The sequence below is a fragment of the Orbicella franksi genome, chromosome 3 (assembly GCF_964199315.1).
Source record: "Orbicella franksi chromosome 3, jaOrbFran1.1, whole genome shotgun sequence".
Taxonomy (NCBI): domain Eukaryota; kingdom Metazoa; phylum Cnidaria; class Anthozoa; order Scleractinia; family Merulinidae; genus Orbicella; species Orbicella franksi.
In genome coordinates, this window is record NC_138147.1 from 15,994,839 (window position 1) to 16,021,197 (window position 26,359).

General features: G+C 39.4%; 1 protein-coding gene and 2 pseudogenes across 1 annotated transcript; 2 read left to right on the forward strand and 1 right to left on the reverse strand.

The window, feature by feature from the left end:
• Window positions 1-1,144: 1,144 nt before the first annotated feature.
• On the reverse strand, window positions 1,145-3,231 carry LOC145483078 (uncharacterized). The gene has a single exon (XM_081461692.1). It carries the CDS (start codon window positions 3,171-3,173, stop codon window positions 1,617-1,619), a length of 1,557 nt encoding a protein of 518 aa, XP_081317818.1. The 5' UTR covers window positions 3,174-3,231; the 3' UTR covers window positions 1,145-1,616.
• Window positions 3,232-10,455: 7,224 nt separating this feature from the next.
• LOC145480430 (uncharacterized) lies at window positions 10,456-12,866 on the forward strand (annotated as a pseudogene).
• Window positions 12,867-19,584: 6,718 nt separating this feature from the next.
• Window positions 19,585-24,810, forward strand: LOC145480432 (uncharacterized; annotated as a pseudogene).
• The last annotated feature ends 1,549 nt before the right edge of the window (window positions 24,811-26,359 follow it).

Here is a 26,359-nt window from a genome sequence, read left to right on the forward strand (position 1 = left end):
CTAACTTGGGGCATTGTTTGTTTTAATTAGTAATTTGTGTGATAACCAAACAACAAGTCACAATTAGATTATTTTGAAAGGAACAGTTACATTAAATGCAATTTTACTGTCACGTCAGTAAATATAGATAATGGAACGTGACGTTCATAATCAGTAAGCCTTTCATGGCGGCGTTGTTTTCAATTAAGCTATTGTGTAGGCTAGCTCCCAAGGCCAAGCAGACTCTGAGATACATTGTATTCTAGCTCAAACATTATGGCTTGTTACCTCTAGCATATTATAACGATCGATAGCATTGGCCAAAAATATTAAAGCACTATTCATGGCTAAGAGTATACACGTGTAATGCTAAGCTGTCCGGTAGTACAGCTCTTTCTACTGGCCTTCCCAGCAGACAAGCGTCTAGCTATAAAAGCTCAAACAAACTGTTCACAGTTCACTTTGGTGTTCTGTTGTACAGCGCAGTTAGCACTTGCTATACTATTGTTAAAAATTTTCCCTCCCTCCCTCCCTTTGGAGAAGAGGTTGGTTTGCTATTTCTTATTCTAATAAACTTGGGTCACTCCTGTGTGGTGCGGTTAAGTCTGCGCAGCGACTTCCCCCAAACGTCTTGGCTACGTTGCCTATGAATATCGCCCGCTACCAATACTCTTGTCCGATCCAGCACGTGCTGTCTTGCAGTCAGCTCGTAGTGCTGGGGAGATAAGTGAGGTTCTTGTTTCACGCCATCTCCGGAAGTTGCACAGGCTTACCTAACGCAAGGCAGTGCTCCCCCATTAACGCCAACTTGGGGCATTGTTTGTTTTAATTAGTAATTTGCGTGATAACCAAACAACAAGTCACGATTAGATTATTTTGAAAGGAACAGTTACATTAAATATTGATTATAAAATTTTGACTAAAGCTTTGGCAAAAAGAATAGAAAAATACCTACCAAAATTAATTGATTCAGATCAAACCAGATTTGTTAAGGGAAGGTATATAGGCCAGAACATAAGACTTTTAAGTGATATAATGGAATATCTAAATGCTAAAAGACCTCGGGACTTCTCCTTTTTATAGACTTCGAGAAGGCTTTTGATAGCCTTGAATGGGATCTTACTGCTAAAGCCTTGAATGTTTTCAATTTTGGCCCAAATGTCAAAAGATGGATATCAATCTTTTATCATGGTGTACAAAGCGCAGTTATAAATGGTGGATTTTTGTCAATCATATAAAAGTATGCAAGTCAAAATTGCCTAAACAGTCATAATGCAATGCAACCAGCTTACAATTTAAATCCATGACAAGAGTTTTCTCTGCTTTCCCATTTTGACCTGCCTTCAATCTTTACAATTACATGGTTCTGTGACAGGGTAATACAAAGGGGTTATGATAAACAGCATCTCTTTGCTCAAATAAAATCACTGTCCTGGATGAAAACAACATTGCTACTTTAATATATGGTACTGATTCAATAAAACCACCTTGGAAGTGATCATTCAAATTCCTTTTTTTTCCTGGCATTAATTGTACATATAAGTTTGCCTGTGCTGCTCAAAATGCAAGCTGTTCAGGTATGTAACTATTATGAAGTACCAAATGTTCACTAAACACTAATGATAGGATCTTGGAAATTACAAAGCATAGCACACACACCACATTTGATTTACTATTCCAAACTGGCTTAATGGCATAACCCCCTCAAATATTAAAACGTTCTTTACTTTGTTGATGGACCTTTCAACATGGATACGCAAACTTGCAATTTCCTGTGTTTTGGTAACACCTTCAGCAGACATTTGATCAGACATTCCAAGGAATGGGGGGATATTAAGGGTCACTCCAAGGGGAAGCACATCCTCAATTGTAAAACCCTTGTCGGCTATTACACAGTCTCCATTTTCAAAGGGTAGTTTCAAAAAACCACTGCGTTCCACTATTTCTTTATCAGATATACTGCCAGTGCATAGCTGTCCAATGAATGTTATTGACCCTTTAGGGGAAATTCCAATCAGTCCTTTCAGAGTGGTGTGACTCTTGTACAAGCTAAATAGCTCACTGTTCAACAAAAGGCTGCTTAGCATGTGGCACCGCACCTCTGTGCAGTCATTTATCACTCTTGTACTGGGGTACTTCTCTTTAAAGGCCTCAGGCATAGAATCATCCACAGATTTTCTGGAGGGCCAGATATTGATCTGGCCAAGTTTCAAATACATAAAATTAATCCAAGAAATAAATATGCTACTTACAGTAGACTGTGATACTTTAAACAAGTGTGCAAGATGAACCTCAGCAAAACCTTGCCTCAGTCTGCACATTGCCAGGAAAAATTCTTCTAGAGGTAACAAAGTCCTTGGCCTTCCTTGCTTAACTAAGTTACCAACTGCAGCCTTTTGGGAATCTTCTTGGCCTGACAACCAGTATTTAATATTTTTTCCATTGACACCTGGATTTAAATACTCATATAGAGCCATCATTGTCTGCACATTTGGAAACCCAGTATAAAATGTTAACAATGAGTCATCTGTTTTGATGTTCTCAAATGAAAACACGTGTTTTTCGAGTTTATCACATTTCTGCTCAAAAAGATCAATGTTTTGCTTTAAAGATGACACCTCCAATTCTAATTTTTCTTTTATTTCAATAGTTTCAGCTAACAGTTTCTCCAGTCGTGTAATTTCTTGATTTTCTTTGGACTGTAAATCATTTACAGCTGATGGAAATTCTTCCATTTCCGGAGCGAGGTGACTTTCTGTGCTTGTCGTAAGGACATGTAAGTTGGATGATTCCTCCACAATTTCCCTCGAACAGGAAGCCTCAACAACTTCAGCGATAGTTTTGCTTACCTTCCGTGACACAGAAGTGGCCGTACTGGAGATACGAGGCGTTGGAGGCGGTCGCTTGTGAGGTGAGCTTCGTTTCCAAGTGAAAACAGAAGGAACAGCCCCTTGTCTTAATGAAATCACGCCATCTAAGCTCTTCTTCAAATCATCCAGCTTAAAGTGCCATGAGCATACCTTTGTTGTACTTGATATCTGAAAATCTTTCCCCTCATCTCTCCGAATAGCATGTATCCACTGCTTTCGTGTTTTTTCTTGCGTTGGAAATTTAAAGTAAGATACCTTCTCTCTGGTCTCTTCTTCACAATATCCTTTCCTAGTGCAAAGTGGAACACAGCAATGCGTTGGCATTTTAGGTAATAGATCAAAAACGAGTGCGAGTTTTTCATCAGGGGTTCCAAACACCGAGAAACAGATGAAAGCACAACGCCGAAGGCGGAGTGCTTTTATTGTTTCGAGGTGTTTGGAACCCCTGATGAAAAACGAAGCACGAGTTTTTGAGCTGGCTTCTCAAAGTAGCATGAGAATTTTTTTCGAAGAATAGGTAATTAGTAGGCATGCTCAATAGGCTATTGTCTGTTTTTTATTCATATGGTAAATGAAATGAATCTTTTATATGCGGCCATGTGGGCAAGTTTTAAAGGTTGAATTTTTAATAAATTAACATTATGCTGCGTGATGGTGATCGAGTGGAGATCAGAACGTTTTCGAGTTCCAAAAACCTCTTCTCAAGAAAATGTTTTGGTGAATGATGCTGTTCCAGTTTCAACTAAGTATAAAAACAAGTGGGCTGCGAACATTTTTGCCGAATGGCAGAGGTTGAGAGAGGTTAAAGTTCCAGTATTAGATTGTGGCGGTCTCTTCAAGGACTACGATTTACACAATGTTACCGCTGTGAGTGTAGATATTGCTGGAATGGACGCTCTGTCACTGAACTATTGGTTGTCAAAATTTGTGATGGAGGTAGCTAAAAAGTCCGGTGAAAGATACCCTCCGAAGTCTGTTTATGGTATCATTTGTGCCCTCAAGCGTTATTTGGAGGAGAAAAATGGATCAGAAGCTTTGAATCCTCTGGACGCTAGTGACAAAAGGTACTTGACAACTTTTAGACCAAATTGGTTAGTAATTTAAAATGCACTGTTTCAGGACTTTAATTTTGTGTGTTATTTTTTGAAGGTTTGTCCTTTTCCGACGTTGCTTAGATGCCGAGATGAAGAATGGCGTTCGAGAAGGGCTTCACATCAAGTGTAAGAAAGAGGAAAAGGAGTTTGTGAGCGAGCAAGAAGAAGCAGTATTCTGGCAAAAGAAATTGCTGAGAACTACATCAGCTAAGTCGTTATTGAACACGATCTATTTCTACAACGGAAAAGTTTTTGGGTTGCGGGGGGGAGATCACAGAAATATTGTTGTAAACAGCTTTGAAATTGGTCCAAATTTTATTAAGTTTGAAGAAAATGCCTCTAAAACTTATCATGGAGGTCTTTGTGATCTAAAGTATGTGCCGCGAGTGGTCAAGCATGTTTGTCATTCTATTGAGGAAAAGCACAAGCCGTGCCTTGTTGAGATATTCAGATTGTATGTAGGGTTAGTTGAGACTCATGCAAAGGAAGTTACTGCATTTTACTTTAAGCCATCAAAAACTAGGTTCGCATTCGATAAAGCGCCCGTAGGCATCAACAGCTTGAACAAGATTTTGCCTGACATGTGCGACGCGGCAGGCTTTAAACGCAAAACCGTTCACAGTTTGCGCATTACTTGTGTTTCCTCCCTGTTCAATTCTGGGGTTGAAGAAAAATTGACTCGCGAAAGGTCGGGGCATCGTTCTAATGCATTGTTGCAGTACGAAAAGCCTACAGAAGAAAATGTGTCTAAAGTTTCAAAGATCCTAGGTCCAAGTGTTGTTAGTACAACTACATGTTTTACCACAGAGAAACAGGATCAATCTTTAACGGATGTTGTTTTCCAGAAAGGAAAATTCAAAAACTGTACAATTAATGTAACGATGTCTAAGAAGGAATAATATGTTGCTGTATTGTTGTTGTAAGCAATGATTTAAGCGGGAAAAATGCTGTATTCAGAATTATAATTAAGACTGATTAAAATTCAAGTTTCTTGATCAGTGTCTTGATCAGTTTTTGAACTAATCTACCGTGTGTTGATCGGTATGTTCATTGGGTATCAACATACATGCACCTGACCCAATTGATGCGAGCTGATTGGGTCATCAGCTCATGAATAATTAATGAGTTTGAGAAGGGATGTTGAAAAGCACTTCTGACCAAATACCTGGACTGGCCTCTGGTTTTGTCTAATTTTTCGAGAAAAATACAGAAAACTGAAAATAATTTGAGTTTTTCTTATCTAACCACTTGGCATAAATAGCTCTCCACATCTACTCACTTGGCCTTTCTGGCCTCATTTTCATGCGCTCAAATCCAGGCCGCTCCACGTGGTGGCCATTTATGAATACGGTGTATAGGCTGCATGAAAAGACTTGTCTTGCTGAAAGTTGCCATAACTTGGCTTCTGTCTAGTTTCATTTGACCATACTGGAATGTTGTGGTTCTCCTTCCTTAACTCATGTTCAACAGGTAAGAATCAGCTGTTACCAGTCTACACTGTCTTCAAATACTAGCAATACTCTCCTATTAGCAAACACCACGCACACCCTCTCAAAGAACCAGTACCTGTTAAGAAAAAAACTTTTCACAGTCCTTGATAATCTAGGATGTAGATAACCACTTCAACTTTCAGAGTAAAAGGTGCCCTTTGGTAGGCATCATAAAGCTTACAGCCTGTTAGGTATATAAGTTCATCAACCAGAACCTCCAGGTAAGGGTCCAAATGTTTAGGCTCTGCTCCTTGTACCTGGCTGGGGATGATGCCTACAAGAATAAGATTTTCAAAGTGGTTTCTTATTCTCCTTGATAGATTAAGTTGACCAAGAACTACAGGCCACATGGAATAATTGGTTTTATTTCTACTCCACAGGTTAAGGCCATCAAGACAAAGGGATAATGCAACACCTCTTGGTTCACCCTGAAATCTGCCATTTGACCCAAATGCTTCTTTCCACTTTGGAGAATCATGGATATCTTGCATCATTTGCTTGGTTTCCAGACAGGCTTTTTCCCTGTCGTGGTTTTGGAGTAGATAAAATATGTCCTTTGTTCCAAAGCTTCTAGCCAGTCTCGGGCCAAGGGGCAAGTACCAGAAGATTCTTCATGGAACATTACTGTGTTTAAAGCGTGGTTCTTTGCATTTAGGGCATTCTGCATGTACTTTGTACTCTCCTCTGAAGAGAACAGTCATTTACATAAGCATAAAATACCAGTTCAGGAACTAGGTAGGGCTTAATGATCATATAGGCACTTTGGTAGGGTGTAGGAAGACAATTCCCCTTGGGAAGAATTGAATGCCATATCTGCAAGTTCCTTGAAAAAGCCTCTTTGCTCACAGAGGGATGGGAAGGAAACCAGTAAAATAGGTGAACTAGAGTCTCTAGCAAGGTACATGTTGAACTGCTATGAAGAGGAGAACTATCAGAGGGCATTTCTGACAAATTATATTGCTCTGGTATTGAAAATGTTTCACTTATGTCCAAAGGTTACATGGTTTCATCATCTGAATCCTGAAAGTAACTGTGCATGAATGAATTAAAGAAATGGCAGCTAATGGCGAGAGCACTCTCCACCTCCCGTGCTTTGTACTCTCATAAAAGCACAATGTTTAGATTGTCAGTTAAGCATTATCAAAGGTTGGTTTCCCAAACTTTGTATAGAATCATTCAATTTATGATGAACGTTACTGTGATTCACAACTTTTTTGCACACAAGTATTGACTTGACAATAAATACAATAAACAAAACTCAAACAATACCTCTTCACTGTCAGAGCCAGACACCCCACTTTCATTGTCATAAGACAAGCCGCTCTCTCGATCACCTTTGACCTCGAGAATTGGACTTTCTATGAATTCTTCAATTGGGATGACCTTTAGAGTTTTTAACACACCACATTAATGACATCAACGATTACCAGTGTATATTTACCACATGTACAGGAGAGAGCTTAGATGAATGAAGTTCTCACTCATAGGTTCATACAGTTGCATAATCATGTTCTTTGCACTCCAACACCTTAAGGTGAATTTCTAGCATGTAGAAAACACTTGAATGTAAAAATACCTCGTTTGATGCAATCTTGCCATGATCACCAGCGCACTCAGTCGGATTATTGATGCTTTCAAGGACTGTGTCTTCCGAACAACCAGACAGGTGCAGAGAAACCTTGAATCAGAAAACCCCGTAATACGTTTTGTAAACAACTCATGATCACGAGGTGGTCCTGCACTATTCTGCCAAGTTATTTTCCTTTTATGTGGACAATGCAACAATTTCAGGACTGAAGCTCTCTTTTTTGATACAGCGACAGGAAGGTAAGAGGATGTTATGTTAAATAAATTGTAGATTGAACTTCAAGTGCGAAACAGTTGAGTTTGTGTGTGCATTTGTACATTTCCCGCCAATTAATGGCACCATCGCACTGACACATTTTATCCAACTTTCAAATTTGATTAAATCGCTCAGAATCATTTCCCCAAAAAATCCTTTGGAGATCAAAAAGAACTACTTATCGCCTTCCAAAAGCCAGATTTTCAGTCAATTATTCCGTATAGCACACAGTTAAATAACACATTTTGTTTGACCTATTTTCAGTTTGTTAAAAAGTAGCTTGGATAAATTTAATTACATTTTGTAAATAAATAAACAAGAATTGCTCAAATTGCTGTCAACATATGTTTTGATGTTGGTTTTCAAGATTTGATAGTTTTTACATTCTAGGTTGTTTGATTTTGTGATGTGAAGCTTTGAGCGTCATCTTAAATTTTGAGCTCCAAAAGGGCCATTTTGATGGAATTCAGTTATTATCTATTTTCTTATAAATAAATTGATGTCCAGCCAAATGAAGTTGTGATTTGTTCACACTAAGGCCTACCTAACCTCAGAATATGAGCAGAATTTATTTTTTAGCCGTTGCCACATTTTGAAAATGTTTGAGTTTTGGACACATTCACTCTTAAATAGACAGTGAAATGCTTGTACTGACAACCAGACAGTTGAGACAAAATGGATACACCTGGAGAGCAATTTTGACCAAGGACCTGAATTTGTTTCTCCAGCTGGCTAGTGCTACCTTTCCAGCCACAGTGGAGTTATGGTGAGCAGATCTTCCTAAATAGTGTCGTCGTAAGCCGCTAGCAGTTAGATTTAGTACTAGACTACAAGTAGTCTCTCTTTTTGCTCGAAAATCCATGGGGAAGAACACAAAACAAGTGAGCGTGCGAGCGTGATATATGAGTGCTGAGCAGCACGCTCATGTTATTATGCATTCTTTCTTGCATTCTTCCCCACGGATTTTCAAGCAAAAGAGAGACTCCTCACAGTCTAGTCTAGTACATGTACATTACACTTGATTTAGCCGCATAAGGCAAGAGTACTAGTGGGCAAGTTTCATATCTGTATAAATTTCAAAATAGGGACTTCAAGATAAGCTATGGTGAGCTGTTACTGTGGCTACTTTGGCCGTGAGGAACTAGGCTGACAACGCCGTTTTGTATGCAAAACTCAAACAGATTAAGATTTCGCTGTACAGCAATGACGTGTGTAGCTGCAACGTGCCTTAAAAGAATTGCTCCGTTCAAGGACAGCAGGGACTTAATTCTACTTCTGTACGACATAGGCTTGATTATTGACAAGGATTTGCTTCTCCTATATGCACTTTACATCTCCCAGAACTTATATTTGCCTCTCAGCTGCTTTTAGAGCTGCCTGCAAATGCAACCACAAAACAAAATAACACCGTATTTAAAGTTCAATTTCAGCATGGGCAGGTTGTTTGTAAAATGTGATAAGCTTAAAAAATACAAAAATAATGATTTTATCATTTTGAACATGAATAATTAAATGTGTCGCTCATGGTAGATGTTTACATCGTTCAAATTTTCTTTGCAAAAGAAAATTATCTTAGAACAGATTTTATGATTGAGTACTTTATCTCCTAACTAGACTGTTCAAACACTGAAAAAGCAAGAAAATGAGAAGTGAACAACAGGCTCAAACTCGTATGATGAAAGGTCACAGCAGAAGGCAAGGCCTAACTGGAACGTGCATTATGACATCACCGGAAGTGATCTTTACTACTTGCCACCTTACTACAGCCTAGGTGAAGTGTGTAAGACGGTGTGTACAAATTCTCTTACATTTTGGTTGAAAATAGTGATCTGAAAATATTTATGTATATAGTGAAGATATAATGAACTAATTTTCACACATCATCCACATGGCAAGAACAAAGAGGCATGAAATATAGCACAAATCAAAAAAAACATTCGTCTCTTGAAAATAATTCTGGAGGTGGGAGTGGTGGGCTTTGTCTTTTAATTACTTATTAAAAGACCTCCTATACCGAAACGTTTCTCTGAGCACGCTCTCAGCCCAAAGTGTAATCTTAGTGTTTCACTGTCTCTTCACTATAAAAAATCTTCCATCAAAGATGTTAAGCATGGACCTGAGGTATTCACCAATTTAAGGCAAGCTTCATCAGTGAGAGTAATAAATTCGCTTGAGAACCGTTCTTTACTGGCAAATCCGCTCCACTGTGGAGGATGCAACCAAGCCATGACAATGATTGAAAGATCCAATGGTTAGTAATAAAGAGAGGCTATGTTAACTTTAGAGTTGTATAATTTAAACCATAACTAATCAGCAGGGCTGCAAGCACGCTAGAATGCTGGGTCTGTTTCTAGTGAGAGTATAAACGATGCCTAAAGCACGAGCTACGGAATGATTATTCGGGAAAGAAAAAGTCCATAAGCAGTCTAAAGACATGCAGAATATGTACTTAGTATATGCAAGCCTGCGTGCTTCTTCTTTCCCTGAGTGATTTGAACTAGCGAATATACGTTGCCTGTTTGACGAAATGTAAAAAAGATTGCTTGGTAGCCTGCTGAACACATGGCAGTATCATACGCTTCATGTTTGCTCCTCTCAAGCTCTCCTTCTCATTTGTGTCACCTACCAAGCTGGGTGGCATGTCACGCAAGTTGGGTACACATGTATTATATGTTAAACCATCAATATGGGCTTCATTATTCCATTGTCATACGCCATACGTCATTTTCAGCCTCTAGTTTTTGAAATACATACTGCATCTTGCGAAAATCTAACCGAACGCAGATATAAGAAGCATGTAAATGAAGAAAACAAACCATGACTCCACAAAGCAATACAGGCAGAAGGTTTTTGCACGTTTTCTGGAGTTTAAATGGAGTAATAGTGCTGGGACTACTGGAACAATAATTGCGGGAATAGCAATCATTGGGATTTCACTTCCTCTATCCTGAAGATCGTGTTTCGTTCTTGCAGGCTAACCACATTGCTATTATATACCAAACATCCAGAAAACGATATATCTCTGATATGTCATTGCTAAAAACACAGACTAAGTAACTCTTCCCGGAACCCCATGGATGATCTTTTACCGAAAAATGCATTCCGTTTAAAGCTGAAAAGTGAGCCCTTCCGCTTGGCCGTAGGAGATGAGACCGAGAACTAATGATATCCATTTTAAACCCTTAAGGTGGGATTACAGTCATATTTTTGTCAATTTTGGTGAAATTTGTAAGAATTTTAATTTTAATCTCAAAACACTCTTAAAGCTATAGTAGTACTTCCCCTGGTGTTTTTTTCTTTCTTCTTTACTTTTTCTGGTGAAGAGAAGCAGTTCTTTACAACACACTCTTAAATGTTGATCCATTGCCATGGCTACCAATTTGAAAACAAGAGCTTTTAGGCAGCATTTAGTCGATAAAAATTCGTTGAATCCTCCCCTTTCCAAGTCATCCAAAAGTCCAATCCAAGCCACACTTCCGAAAGGAGGCCTGGCCCCTCAGTAAACAACACGTGCACCTGTTTCATTTTGCTTTGGCTGTGTGGTTGCTCGCATTGTTTTATCATCTTCATTATGCCTAAAGGAAACCGTGTTGGATCCAAAGTGGCTGTTGCCAAAAGGAGTAAAAGTAAAAATGTTCAGGTTTTCTTGGAACACCCAAATGGAGAAAAGACGAAGAGAGAAAACGACCGAAATCCGCAAGTGAAATCACTTTTGTTGCTGATTGTGATGTCGGAAGCGACAGCGATTGTTCAGAGAAACCCCTTCCTAAGTCTTCATCAAAACGAAAAATAAAGGACATTGAATCGTCCTCCTCCGAAGAATATGAATTCAAAGAAGCGAAAAGAGCCAAAGGATATCATTTCGTGGACATGGGCGGTCTAAAAGATTTAATTCAAAGAGTTCATGCATTCAGCGGAAATTGTTCAGGTTAGCAAATAAAACCTTGAATGTTTTAGCTACTCACAGTTTCAGTCAGTTGAATTTATTATTGTTTGAGTTGGAAATTTTCAGACTAGATTTTATTGCTAAAATATTTTTATATATCCATTTTTAGGTACAGTGCATATTCTTGAAGATCCTTTGAATGGTTATGGCCTATGCAGTACACGCCATGTTGAGTGTGATACCTGTGAGCTGTCACAGTTCTTTAGCACTGGCAAACACAATGTCAGTGATAAAGTACCTCGAACCATGCAGGGAAAGGACATAAACAGGAGGTCAGTCTTTGCAGCAAATGAGGTAGGGCTTGGCAGAGAGGGCATTGCTGCTATATGCGAAGCACTAAACATGCCTCCTCTTGTGGCCCCAACTGCTTGGGCCACTCATGAAGATGAACTGTACAAGCAAAATCTTGTTGTCATTAATGAAGAACTAGAGAAAAATCGAAGTGAACTAAAAGAACTTTTTCAAAGGGGCAGCAGTCAATCTCATCAGTGTAATCTCCCAGTATCAGTTAGCTTTGATGGAACCTGGGCCAAAAGAGGGTTTACATCTAACCATGGGGTTGGATTTGTGATCTCGACTGATACTGGCAAAGTTCTGGATTATTCAGTTGTCTCCAAGGCATGCAGTGCATGCAGAATAAACGAGAAAAGGCTTTCTCAGGAGGAATTTGAGCTATGGAGAAGAGATCATGACTGTGTTGGGGGATATGAGGGTTCAAGTCCAAGCATGGAAACTGAATGTGCACGTAAAATATGAAACAGAAGAAGGGACCATGGCTTGGAATGCCACTTTATGGTTTCTGATGGAGATTCAAAGGCATACAATTCAGTATGGGATGTTTATGGGGTGTGTAGTGACTGCGACAAGTATGAACGAATGGAGAAATCATCATCTGATTACATAAAGTGGAAAAACTTCTTGGCATATAAACAATGGGAAAAAGGACCACCTGTCAGAAGAAGCTGGGTGTCACAGAGTTGTAAAATTAGACTGTGTGGGACATGTGCAAAAAAGGATGGGAAAAGCATTAAGAAATGTCCAACAACAGAAAGGAAAGCTACCAGATGAGAAGCCAGTGGGTGGCAGACCTGGTCGTTTGACAAAACCAGCAATTGAAAAATTGCAAAAGTACTATGGAAGAGCAATTAGGAATAATGCTAAGAATGGTAAACTGACAACTGAAGAGACAGAAAGAGCAATAAAAGCAATGCAAAATGAGATCAAAGCTGGCTTATACCACAGCTGCAAGTTGCCAGATAAAGAGAGGCATAAGTATTGTCCCTCAAACTCATGGTGCTCTTACAAGAGAACTGGGAAACCAATTGAAAACAAGGGCCACCATCTTGATCCTGTCTTTGTAGAACACTTGGAGCATGTGTACCTCCGCTTATCAGATGAAAAGCTTTTGAAGAGGTGTCTGCCAGGACACACTCAAAACCCAAATGAATGTATCAATTCCTTGGTTTGGATACGATGCCCTAAGCATAAGTGGTTCGGAAGAAAGCGTGTAGAAATGGCAGCAATCTCTGCAACATTGCATTTCTGCTCTGGTGCAAAAGCCAAGCACAGGGTCATGGAACTTTCTGGAATAAAAGCTGGAGTAAACTATGTATGCCAGTCAGAAAAGAGACATTCAAAGAGTAAAGAAAGTTGAAAAAAGATCATCAGAGCTATTCAAAAGAAAAAGACGAGCTACAAAGAGGGTCGCTGTGAGGATTGAGGAAGCTCGTATTCAAGGGGAAGGGACCACATATGAGGCTGGCACCTTCTAACGCAGCAAATGGACATGTGAATGACTCACATATCACAGTTTTGTTTGTATTTACTTCTTAAAACAGCATCTTATCAGAAACTACAGTGTTTCTAACGATGTTGATGAAAAACTTTTGTACTTTGATGTTTGATACTTTTAACTTGAATTTTTCAGAACTAGTGTTTTTCATGACAAGGGAGCTGCCCCGGCTAATATTTGCAAGAGGTTTTGAGCTATTGACCTCATTTTTTCAGCAGATGTTCCTTGTATTTATATCTGTAGGTTGAGTGATTTACCTTTTGGCCTACCTAAATTAATTATGAATGGTAAAAATTACACCTGAACTTTAAGTTTCCTGGTTACCATGGCAACATGATTGACATTTGACGAATTCTAAATCACTCATCCTACATTTTGACTATAGATGAACATACTGGAATTGGTTGTTTTTCAATTAGTTTTAATGCATTCTCCTATGAAATTGGGGCAGCAGAGTACTGTGATGTGCAGTACTGTAAGTATTCTGTTAATTATTACCATGAGAATGATCGACAGGTGGACAACTGATGCATTTTCAGAAACCTCAGGCTGTCATTGTTCTAGGCCAGTGCTCTTTATTTTTTTCTAGTGAATTATATTTGGTTGATCTGACATCGTTCATTATGCCCAAATTGTAGGAAAATCTGACTGCAATCTCACCTTAATAGGGCCTCCAAAGGAATTCTGAAATACGTTTTCAGTTTGACACTAATTCTATTCCTTTAGGAGATGCAGCACTTGCAAGAAACTCAGCATCAGAACCAACAGTTTTTTTGCTAAGTGGCCAAAAATCCCTCTGGGAACCTTTTAATGATGAGTTACTTCTGGTCAATGGACCAGAGTCAAAAATCCAAAGCTAACATGATGTCCATAAATAACAACCTAGTCTGAACTGTTTTCTGAACGGTGGATGCATGTTCAGCAGACATTGCAACAAACCCTTTCATTCTGTTTGGGGGAACAGCTCTCATGAAGTGCGATAAGAACAAATTTAATCAAAAAGCAAAGGTCAGTTAGTATACATGTTTTGGTTACGATATTGTTCCTTTTCAAATTTGGTTGACTTCTTTGACAAATAGTTTCACTGATCAACAATCGTTAACTCTATTAGTACAACAGAGAATGAAGAGCTCCTGACTTGTGGGTCTTTGGAGTCATTTCAACAGCCACGAGGCCTGCAAGGGGTTATTATGAAGTGGTGGTGAGTTGAGATCATGTGACGCTGTTGCCGATTCTTGAAAAAAGTCTGCAACCGGGCAGTGAAGTGTACACCGATGATTGGGAGCCTACAGAAACCTGGACCAACATCTGCCCAAACACATTGCTTGACATCACATTTTTGTCCACGCAGATAAGTCCCTGGACCCAGTAACTAGGGTTCATACTCAGGAAGCTGAATCTGCCTGGGCAAATTTGAAAGGCCCCCTCAAAGGGCGGCACAGCTTCTCCCACGATGATCTCCAGGCCTATCTGGAAGACAGGATGTGGAGGCAATGGCAACGACTGGATCGCACCATAGCAAATTTCTTACTGGTATTGTCACTCCAGTATAGAGACTATATTGTGTACTATATACTTAATTACTGGTCCTGAGGGAACAAGCTTTGTTTTCCTGAGAATGTTGATGTTTCCCAAGATGAAGTGAGAGGGAGGGTGGAGGGAGAAACAAAACTGTTTCCTAAAGGATCGGTAATTAAGTGTTTTGTTATATAGTTGGAGTTAAGTGTAGCCTGTGTCACAGTAGTCTGCATGTATTTACTATTTACTATTCACATCTTGTGTCACAGCCACCCTCCCCTAAAGAAAAACAAAGCTGAGAAGCCTCTACGATTTTTTTTCCTTTCACAAAAAGTGCCTGTGACACAGGCTACGTTCAATGTAAAGTGAAAGGTCAAGTGACCGAACAGAGAACGGCAAATGTACAAATGTCACGAACCGTAGGAGTCGTGTAGGCTAGTCAACCCCATTTTACACTGATATGATTATTATGGACGTGCCCCGTTCTACATCGTGCAAGACATAGCAGCACTCAACTAACGTCAAGGAGCTTAAAGCAAAAAATACGCACTCAATGTATAGCATCAACCCCATTTTAAAGAGGGGGTTTGCAAAAGAACATGTGCATTAAATCAAAATAGCTCCAAATTGCAGATCAACCATCGAGTGCCTAGAAATCTAGAAAAAATGCCGTCAAAGAAACACACAATAACGAAGTCAAGCTTCAAAAAAGTAAGGATCGAAAAGTACATTACGCCATTGGCTAGCTGTCATAGCCAATAGAAACCAGACATGTTCTATCCGTCACTAGGGTACACACCACGAGAAGTTTGTGCCAAGCCGCAGAATGTCTTGCATTCTCACAGAGGTACGAGTTGCGCTAGCAACTTCAGATGTACAGAATATTTTAGAAATACCGGCAACTGATGAGATCCACATGGAGGATCGAAACCATGATCTTGCCTGAACTAAGCCGAACAATGGCATATAAAACACGCAAAACAGTCAACAGGACTTGCGCGTAAACAGCTACATTTGAATCATGTGGTGCCAGAACAACCAAAGGAGGAATAAACCTATACATCGAGCAAGAGAAACATAAGCTCGAGCAGATAGCTGCAAGCAACATACGAATGTCACTAGACAAACGTATAGCTTTCTCAAAGTAAAGCTACGGCGTCTCCGAAGGAAATCGTACGAGAACAAATATGATATCCGTGATGAGGATCTACCTACTGTGCTTGCAAACAGTTCTAATCACAGCCGGGCCCGGCGTCACAATATAGAATGCAAGTAAGCAACATGTCACGGTAAATTTCATATTTCGTCCCTCAAAAGCAAATTCATGGAGACTCATAAAAGCATGTCTTGCAATAGAAATGAGCCTAAAAAATGCAAAAACACATGGCAAATTACAGAGGTGTCAAACGAGTCGATACGCAGATAACATGCAGACCTATGGCCTAAAAAAAATTTGCCATAGCATGATCTAAATGCTCAAATTCACTTAAAATTCCTCCTTGTTACACAACATGAAGTGCCCTTCATGAACACGAGTGAAGCGACAAGAAAGGTCGAGTGACCGAACAGAGAACGGCAAATGTACAAATGTCACGAACCGTAGGAGTCGTGTAGGCTAGTCAACCCCATTTTACACTGATATGATTATTATGGACGTGCCCCGTTCTACATCGTGCAAGACATAGCAGCACTCAACTAACGTCAAGGAGCTTAAAGCAAAAAATACGCACTCAATGTATAGCATCAACCCCATTTTAAAGAGGGGGTTTGCAAAAGAACATGTGCGTTAAATCAAAATAGCTCCAAATTGCAGATCAACCATCGAGTGCCTAGAAATCTAGAAAAAATGCCATCAAAGAAACACACAATAACGAGGTCAAGCTTCAAAAAAGTAAGGATCGAAAAGTACATTACGCCATTGGCTAGCTGTCATAGCCAATAGAAACCAGACATGTTCTATCCGTCACTAGGGTACACACCACGAGAAGTTTGTGCCAAGCCGCAATGTCTTGCATTCTCAGAGGTACGAGTTGCGCTAGCAACTTCAGATGTACAGAATATTTCACAAATACCGGCAACTGATGAGATCCACATGGAGGATCGAAACCATGATCTTGCCTGAACTAAGCCGAACAATGGCATATAAAACACGCAAAACTGTCAACAGGACTTGCGCGTAAACAGCTACATTTGAATCGTGTGGTGCCAGAACAACCAAAGGAGGAATAAACCTATACATCGAGCAAGAGAAACATAAGCTCGAGCAGATAGCTGCAAGCAACATACGAATGTCACTAGACAAACGTATAGCTTTCTCAAAGTAAAGCTACGGCGTCTCCGAAGGAAATCGTACGAGAACAAATATGATATCCGTGATAAGGATCTACCTACTGTGCTTGCAAACAGTTCTAATCACAGCCGGGCCCGGCGTCACAATATAGAATGCAAGTAAGCAACATGTCACGGTAAATTTCATATTTCGTCCCTCAAAAGCAAATTCATGGAGACTCATAAAAGCATATCTTGCAATAGAAATGAGCCTAAAAAATGCAAAAACACATGGCAAATTACAGAGGTGTCAAACTCAACGAGTCGACACGCAGATAACATGCAGACCTATGACCTAAAAAAAATTTGCCATAGCATGATCTAAATGCTCAAATTCACTTAAAATTCCTCCTTGTTACACAACATGAAGTGCCCTTCATGGACACGAGTGAAGCGACAAGAAAGGTCGAGTGACCGAACAGAGAACGGCAAATGTACAAATGTCACGAACCGTAGGAGTCGTGTAGGCTAGTCAACCCCATTTTACACTGAAGTAGAAGAAAAAGTAGTGGGTTAGCGGGAAAGCACGCAATAATTTTGTAATAGCAATTTTTAATTTTGCAATTGTAACTGCAATTGTGATTACGTGACCCTAAATCAACCAATAAGAGTGACCATTAGATTCAAATTAACTCCAGCTATACAACAAAATAAACAAAGCCAGCAACACCTGGCGGGCACTATGCTGGAACCCTCAGGGCAAGAGGAAGAGGGGTTACCCAAGGAACTCCTGGAGAAGGGGCGTGGAGTCTGAAATGAGGAAGTGGGGCCACACCTGGACCATGCTAGGAAGGCTGGCCCAGGACAGAAGCCGATGGAGAACTGAATTGGACAATGGCCTATGCTTCAGCTGGAGCTAAGGGGCAAATCATCATCATCATCATATAACAAGATGCACTTAATGACTGGCCCCACTGGAAACAGAGTTTTGTTTCCCATAGGTCAGTTATGAAGTATTTTGTTATACCTTTTTCAAAAATAGAATAAATCTAAAATGTATGTCATCCTTGTGAGTTTTTTTTGTTAAGTTCTGAGAACTTCGTTTTACTTAATTCTGTACAATCCATAGGTTGTTTTCAAGTTCTTTTTTTAGGCTGCTTTGCTAGTGGATTAAGAGCTTTTTTGCTTAACTTCTTCTGTTATGATTTGAAAGTGTTTCTCTGCAGGCATTACAACCAGCAAGTTATTAGCTTAACTGATGCACAAATTTGCTAGATCTTGATCACATTGGAATTGAAAGTTCGAGTTGTCGTTTTCATAGGGTGAGAAAAATTACACGTGACATATTTGAGTTGAGAGGTATAGCAATGAACTTTGCATTCCAGTCCATCACAGGGTTAGTTACCCTTAGTTTTAAATCTGTTGGTACCCATTTACACACCTGGGGTGGAGAGAGGCACTGTGAGAGTAAAGCGTCCTGCCCAACAACACAACACCACGTAACACCATGTCCCCGGCCAGGGCTTGAACCTGGACTGATCAATCCAAAGACAATCGCTCTAACCAGGAGGCCACCATGCCTGACTATTGGCATGACAGATCCATAAAGTGCAAGTGAACACATGAAAGATCATATATTTGAACTGCAGACAAATATAAGAAGAAATGATTGATCATCACAGTTATGCACACAACTTAAGCAGCTGTGAATACATACAGTGTTGCGATACATAAAGTGTTGCCAAAGTTTTTGTAGTTCACTAAAATGTAAATCAGTAGAACAGTTTAAAGCGCAGTAGGATAATCAAGAGAAAGTTGGTTTAGGTGGCAAACTAAAAATGCAAAACTACCTAGACTGTTGATGTAATGGCAGAAAAGTTTGTTTTAATTATATATGTTTAGGCAGGTAGGTAGGCAGGTAGGTAGGTAGGTAAATTATTGAATAGTTACTTTATTAGTTTTTCAACATATTCTCATTGAGTGATATTTCCTTACTTTTAAATTTTAGTTTGGTTAAAGGAGTTGAGAACTAGTGATTAAGACCACCATATACAGTGGAACCTCGATTTAATGAGCCTCTATTTAACAAAGACCTCGATATAACAAACCTCCATATTACAAATTCTTCAATATAACAAACATAATCCGGAAGCCCAAACATAAAATCTACCTTGATATAACGAATTACAATGTCAACAAGCGACAGAAGATAACACTGAGCAGATCAACAGTCAACAAATCCTTGTAATCCTTACGGTAAAGAGACGGCAAACTTTCAGTCAATGACTTATTATTTGTCATGTCATAGACATTGGCACTATAGTATTTCAACATCAATTAACCTCTGCTCAATCTTCTTTGAAATCCGGAAATGTTGGGTAGTGCAACATAACAACACTAAAGCCCATTTCCTTGTTTACATAGACAATTTTCTGTATAACCTCTATGTTGCAACATTTTTAAATCCCTACTCCGAAAGTGTCGTCCTTTTGTAAACAAAAGCTGCACGTCTGCTCAAAAGTGAAAATAATTGATACTGAAGGCCACCATGCTTAATGAATTGCATCTCAAAATGTGGCACTTCTGGGTGACGAAAACTGCATTGAATTACATGACAGAAGTCGCCTGTGTAGACTGTTTAAGTTGAACGCTCAACTGGTTAAGTGTTGAAGTAACGTAAAACAATTGTGTGTAAGCTATGTCTTTCAGTCATGCAGCGTAGTTTATCTTCGAGGCGAGATGTGAAATATCTTTTGAAAGAAGAGTTTCTATAAAATTGATAACATGCAATTCGGAGTTTCAAGTTTCCGGAGTTTCCATCAATTCGGTTCTGTAAACAATGCACTTGTCATACTGTCTCCGCCCCCTGAGTTTTGCTCACCTTTGCATTTCGTGAATGGAAGTCATGGTAAGTAATAAAACGCTATTACAACCACATAAAATGTCTTGGTCTCTTAATCGATACAATGTGACTGTTCTACATAAGTTAACTAAGTACAAACTGTTCCAATCGTACAAGCGCTTTGGCCATTTCCAACTATTATCTCGATACAGGTACAGCATAAGCTTATATTTACCCAGTTGAAATGTCGTGTGCTTGCTTTTCGCAAATTGAAGTGTTAGATAATTCACTTTAATGTTTTCATAAACTGTTAGATGCTCCATTCAATTGTTTATATGTTTGCAGAAAATCATTAAGCTACCCGTTAAAAGCGTTCAGAAAAAGCGTTGAGAAAATTCAAGCTAGTCGTTTGAACGCTTTTGGAAACTGTTAGAAATTTTCACTTGCCCATTCAAAGTGTTAACCAAGTCGTTCAAACACTCTGAAAAGTCGTTTGCTCTCCGTTCGTTAGGTGTTAGTTATTAGTTATTTAACGGAAAAGCATTAATGTGTGTTTTCCCGTGGAAGGTCACATATTGGGTTTAGGTATCTACAGTTTAAAATGGACACAAGACACCTCTAAAGGTATACAGTGCAAAACCTTAAAACTTGCCAACACTATAAAACAGTAACTTAAATAGCACAGCAAGTTTCAATAGCTTCCCTTTTTTAATTTTTAATTTTTTGGACTCCATCAAAAAACTCGAGAGTTACCAATACATTACTGGAGGTTTCAGTTTATAGTAATTCATGCCAAAGGGTTTTAGTTACAATGTTCTAGTTATTACATATTTAAGGTATCAGCACCGGCAAATAAAGGACATTTTGTAAGAATTGTAAGAATTATTTTTCTATTAGGATGAGTTATCGATGACTTGAAAACATGAGAATGTTTTTTTTTCAAGTTGAAGCATCTGAAGGTGTCAAATTGGTTAATTATTAAACTGGTCAAAATCAAGAAATTTGTCTTTTTCTTGCATGGTATTTTAAAATCTTGCAAAAACCGCTTTGAGATACATTCAGCAGAACAGTTTACACCAATATAGTTTCAGTCCCAGTTGTAAATGAAAGATTTCCAACTAAAATGTGTAATTTTATTAACTTTAATAAGTCATCAGCACTCTTCTTCCTCACCTATTTCAACATGATTTATTAGCCCCAAAACTTTGAATATTTATAAGTTCAAAGAAACACAACATTAGTGTTCATTGTGATACACCTCGACACATATATAAAGTGGTAGGGTATTATGCAACTACTACAATTGACGTTTTGCCCTGGAGTAAGCTTACCAGTACCTGTTACATTTTCACTGCAACCAAATATAAGTAACCCGGACACGTCGGTTGAGAAGAAGTCAAATGAATGAATATAAAATTTGTTGAGTCATTACTTTTCAAAGATTGCTTGATACGCTGCACTTGCACGTTTTAAAGAGTTCAAAAAATCAATTTACTGAAGGAAGTATATACCTTCTGAAAAAGGCTCTGACAGTTAAATTTACTCAGCACCAAAAACAAGTTTAGGGTAAACATGTTTCAGTGACACAATCGTATTTAGTTGTTAGTTTCAAAACATTTTTTGCCAAGTGTGACCAGAAGTAACATGTGAGAATGGCATAGTAACCTCATTAATTTCTTAGTTCTCGAAAGTTTGACACAAAATGTTCAGCAGCAAGAATGTTTTCAGCTTTGTTGGTAGCTTTGCTGGGGTTAGGTTTTACCCCCTAACCAGCTGCATCATGCAACATCGTAATTAACGAGGTGAAAGAGCTATGTGGTTTTTACCAATACACGACTACAAATGCACTCAAACAGAAGCATGCAGCTCAGATCATCACACACTTTGGATCACTCTTCATTTCACAATGCTCTACTGTTTTCAAGGATTTTGGTTTGTTCACGATTTGTTCCATTTTGTTTTCCCGCCTCACCACCATTTACAACCCTGCCGCCAATTGTGCCAAGAAGTCAAGTCCTCATGCATTCATCTTTTCAAGAAACTCGGAACTCCATGACCAGCCGCTATGAACTGCTCAACTCTGCTGTCATTGCCAGATCTCTGTCTTTCTCCCTTCGCAAACCGCACACGTCTCTGATTCCATCTCCTATTCAGCCAGTTGGGAAACATGAAAACCCAAGCTAATAACCACACCAGAGAGAAGCCCTTCGTCTCCTCTTACTGCCCGAAGCAATTCACCCAGAACACCTACGTAAAACAGTATGCGAGAGTCCACACAGAGGAGAGGCCCTTCACCTGTCAATACTCCATCAAGTCATTTACTCAGGCCTTCTACCTGAAACATCAGCTAGTCCACACCGGAAAGGAACCCTTCACTTGCCAACGCTGTGACAAACAATTCACCCAAGGGACTTGCCTAAAATCTCATCTACGCACCCACACAGAAAAAAAAAGCATTCACCCAAAGTGACTACCTAAGAAATCATGTATGCACCCACACCGAAGAGAAACCCTTTGCCTGCCCCCACTGAAACAAAGAATTCACCCACACAGACTCCCTGTGAACCCATGTCAAAAGTAAACACCGACCAGACAAGTCCTAGTCAAAACATTTTTCAAGTCCAGCACCGCCCCTGGCACCCTATGTGATTTTTATAGGTCGTTTTTTCAAGTCCAGGGCCACCCCTGGCACCTCATGTGATTCATTGGTTCAGTTTTTTCAAGTCCAGCACCACCCCTGGTACTCTTATTGTATCTGTTAGTTTAGTGTTGATATTGAACTTTTTCAGATCATTTAAAACCCCATGCGACATGTAAAGATTTGTGAAAATTGTTATGATTTGCTTATTTTCCCTTTTTGACTCCCATACGGCAAAAAGCCTTACAGATGGGATGTCTCACACTTTTTTAATCATTATGTCAAAAACTGTGCAGAACACATTTCATGTAAAACGAAGAATGCCATTAAAACTTGTTTATGAGTCATGTGCACCATCTTGAATTCCCCTTGATCACCAAAGCGATTTCTCACATGACGTCAACACTGGGTTCTATGATGTCAGCCCCTAGAAAAGAGGGAGGGGGTAACCCCTCCTTTTACAACAATGGCAGTCCAGAGAGCAGGGGAATCCCCCGTCCTCCTTTTCAACTTCCATACCTTATTTGGTCCCGGATAAGTACTGCATGATGCGTACACCCCCTCTTGGCTGACATTATGAAGGGTATTGTCTTTTCCATTACTTTATTTGGTCACAAAAGGCTGTGATAGGTCAGATCATCACTCATGCCATGGAAAAGTACTGGACATTGATTGGTTCTTCAATTCTATACCCTGTATGTACCCGTGTATTAGTCAATCCTGTGTATAAGTCAACCCCCTATTTTTGAGGCCAAAAACTAGATTTTCTTAATTTCCAGGTAAGAATTTCTTGTATTTCTTAGAATTACAACAGCTACAACAGATATGTAAACAAATCACAGCAAGTTTCAACGTGCAGTTTTAATAAGCTTATTATGGCATGTATACGAGCGTTTAACCCAGTTTATAAACACATGTGCATGTGGGCTTTTCGATGATAATTTTTGTCAAATGCTCACAAAATCAAACAACGATTTCAAACGAACAGTTTTAAGTGCGATTAAAACTGGCTTTGTAAGACAGGCAAAACACCAAAGAAGCTCAAGACTTTCAGAACGCCTCCATAAACAAAGTGCAACGCCTGCATTGGGAACTTGGTAGCCAAGCCTTAAAATAGGTTGAGTACTTGTACAGAAGTCCCGACACTTGTATCCTGCTAGGTTACTAAGCAGAGAAGTTCGAAGCGCAGAAGATGTTTTCTCTGAGTGGCTTTACTAGAGCTTTATTTATAGGAAAAATATTGGTTCTTGATTGGTGCATACTACACTTATCCAAATATCTTGATGTGACTGAGTGTTAGAAGGGGTATAGGGTAGAAATCTTTATGCAGATTTATCCATAATAAATTAAAACTCGATAGAAACATGCTCCATGTTTAAGCTTATCTCATAAGGCCAAAATTCTATCAATCAACCTCGAACATCATGTGTTCTAATGTGACTCTTTCTTCCCAACTCCGCCCGAATATCATATCACTCTGCTTAGCCTGAATATATATGTATATCACTCCGCTTAGCCTGAATATTACTCCGGTTAGCCTGTATAATAAATGAATTGTTTGCCTCAGCTCAGCTGTTCAGGAAATGGCTACATCTTGAATTACTGCTGGCTGACTTCAAAACCACGGGCCCACTTCCAAACATCCTCCTTTTCCACAACTTCGGACCACATTTTCAAACCTTGCCACTCTGGACAAACTCCAGATTGACTCCAGCACGAACTCTGTTTCCTCTACAAGGAATCGAACAGTTTGTTAATCTCATCCATTCAAACCCAACCTCTCTATAAGCCTTCAAAGTTGGGCTCTTACACTACTTCCCAGCCCTCCTCGGTCATAGGCCACAGACTCCTGTTCAATCAGTCCTTGTTTTTGTTTACTCACATGTCACGGACTGCCACGTTGAACCACACATTCCTCTCTCCACCTTTGACCAGCTGCAGTCGGCTTTGCCTCCTCCTCCTACCATGTAATCTATAGTTTCCTACCGGCTCACTTCATCCGACAAATCAAGCTCAGATGAATCCGAAAATGCAGAATTACTTCAGCTTCCAGCCCCTTCCAAGAAACTCTGCACAAGCCAAGTCCAAATATCCTTCCACGCAGCAGAAAGACTCCATCCCACACGGCCTCGATTCACACTTCCAGCAACAACAGCGGCAAGAAAATGAAGAAGGACAAGAACAAGAAGAATGAGAAGAAAGATCGGCCAGAGAAGAAGAAGAAGGCATAGAAATGAAAGGCGACAGGAACCACGCAGGATATATTCCCATCAGCAAAGTCCAAAAACAATCATATACCCTGAACTAGAAAGAATTGCTGGGAGAAGTGCAGAACTTTCTCCGGGAAGTCAAACATTTTTCTACTCATCAAGTCAACCTGGAGAGACAAGCGAAACCACTGGCAATGTCCACATCACAGAAAGCCCAGGAAAGGACGTTGTGTGAGTTCAGAGACAATTCTTTTAACGATTTGATTATTGTTGTCTTTATTTGTTCAGACTTGTCTCTTTCATGCCCTCAGGTTTTCTAGTTTTTTGAAGGACTCACCTCCGAGTGGAATTGCAACCAAACGTTTTTCTGCATGCGGCATCGTTGGAATCGTATATGGACTATCTTAAGGTGACATAATGGATTTTTCTGATGTTTGTGCGGGTACTGGGTCGAATTGAGCAGCCATGTTGGATGTTGTGGGCATGTCAAATCTTTTTGGCTTGCTTATCCATGTTCCTAGTTTTAAAACCCATTTGTAAACTACCATAATTTTGACTGTCATAATCTATTCCAAAATTAATATTTGTAGAATCGGTCCATACCATAAAATCCAACAACCATTACTGCCTGAAATTTGCCCGTCAGATATAATTGTATTTCAGGCTATTTCAAGTTATGTTATGTTTGAATTCATATCCTTGACTGCAGAATTTGTTTTCCTGAAACTGGTTCAGAATGTCAATTATAAAAAGTGATATTTACGACTTGTGTTAATTATTGTTATTGACTGTTTAGTGTTATGTCGTGAATCTTGATAAATAGTGTAATGTTTTTTTTCATTTTTGCAGGACCACAGGAAATTGTCACCAACAGCCATATCCAATCACTGCTGTTCGCTATTGAATGTGGTCAAATTCCTTCACTGAGAGAGCGCTCTGGAGTACCTAGACATTCCTGTGATCAAGCAGCTGAGAACTCAGGCCACACTTTTCCAGCGTCAAGGCAATTTGGAACGTCCCCACACCAAGGAAGAGCTGACAGTTCTGAACTGTTGGCTTGACTGGTAAGCACAAGTAATATTATTTTACTGCTTTGCAATGGATAACAATCCATCTTCTCAAGATAAGTGAAGTTTCAATGTGTCATCTCTCGCATGAAAACGTACACCCAAAACAAATGGCTAGTGAATGTAGTTATTTGTATCTATTGAAACCTAAATGAAACTAAAACAATGCTGTGACTAAAATTAAGTTCTAAATTCTGAGCCACAAACATCTAAACCATTGTTGTAGTCATATTTGGAGAGGGTTTCCGTTCGCATAGAACAGCTCAAGCAGTTGGCTTGAACGGATACCCGTTAGCATATGTTTTGGTGTGAGAGGTTAACATTAGAGTTGTTGAAACCTGCTACGCAGTCAATGTGACATTTTTAAGCGTCCCATCTTTGTCACCCCTTGGCAAGTCAACATGGCAAACAGTTGATGTATGAAAGTTTTCATTTACATTTCCAGTGACATCATTTCAAACTCCAGGACATTTGAAACCATCTTTCCACTACATGCACATTTTGATTTCCCAGAGATTTTCAGTTAATTTTTAAACATCGCTTATCCTTTTTTTAAGTTTAAAAAGCCTTTGAAGGTTCATCACTAAGCGAATCACAGAAAAAGCGAATGTTGTCTAGAAAACATATTGTTTTGATTTGGTAAAAATGAATTTCGATCTGTTCCTTGAATAGCGTTGCCTTGCAAGTGACCAAAATCTAACCAGGTGGAAATCCTGTACAGTGCGAAAGTTCTTTTAAATTTTATAGTTACTTCAGTACTTCATCTTATTCCAAACACATATGCATATACAGACACGCAACA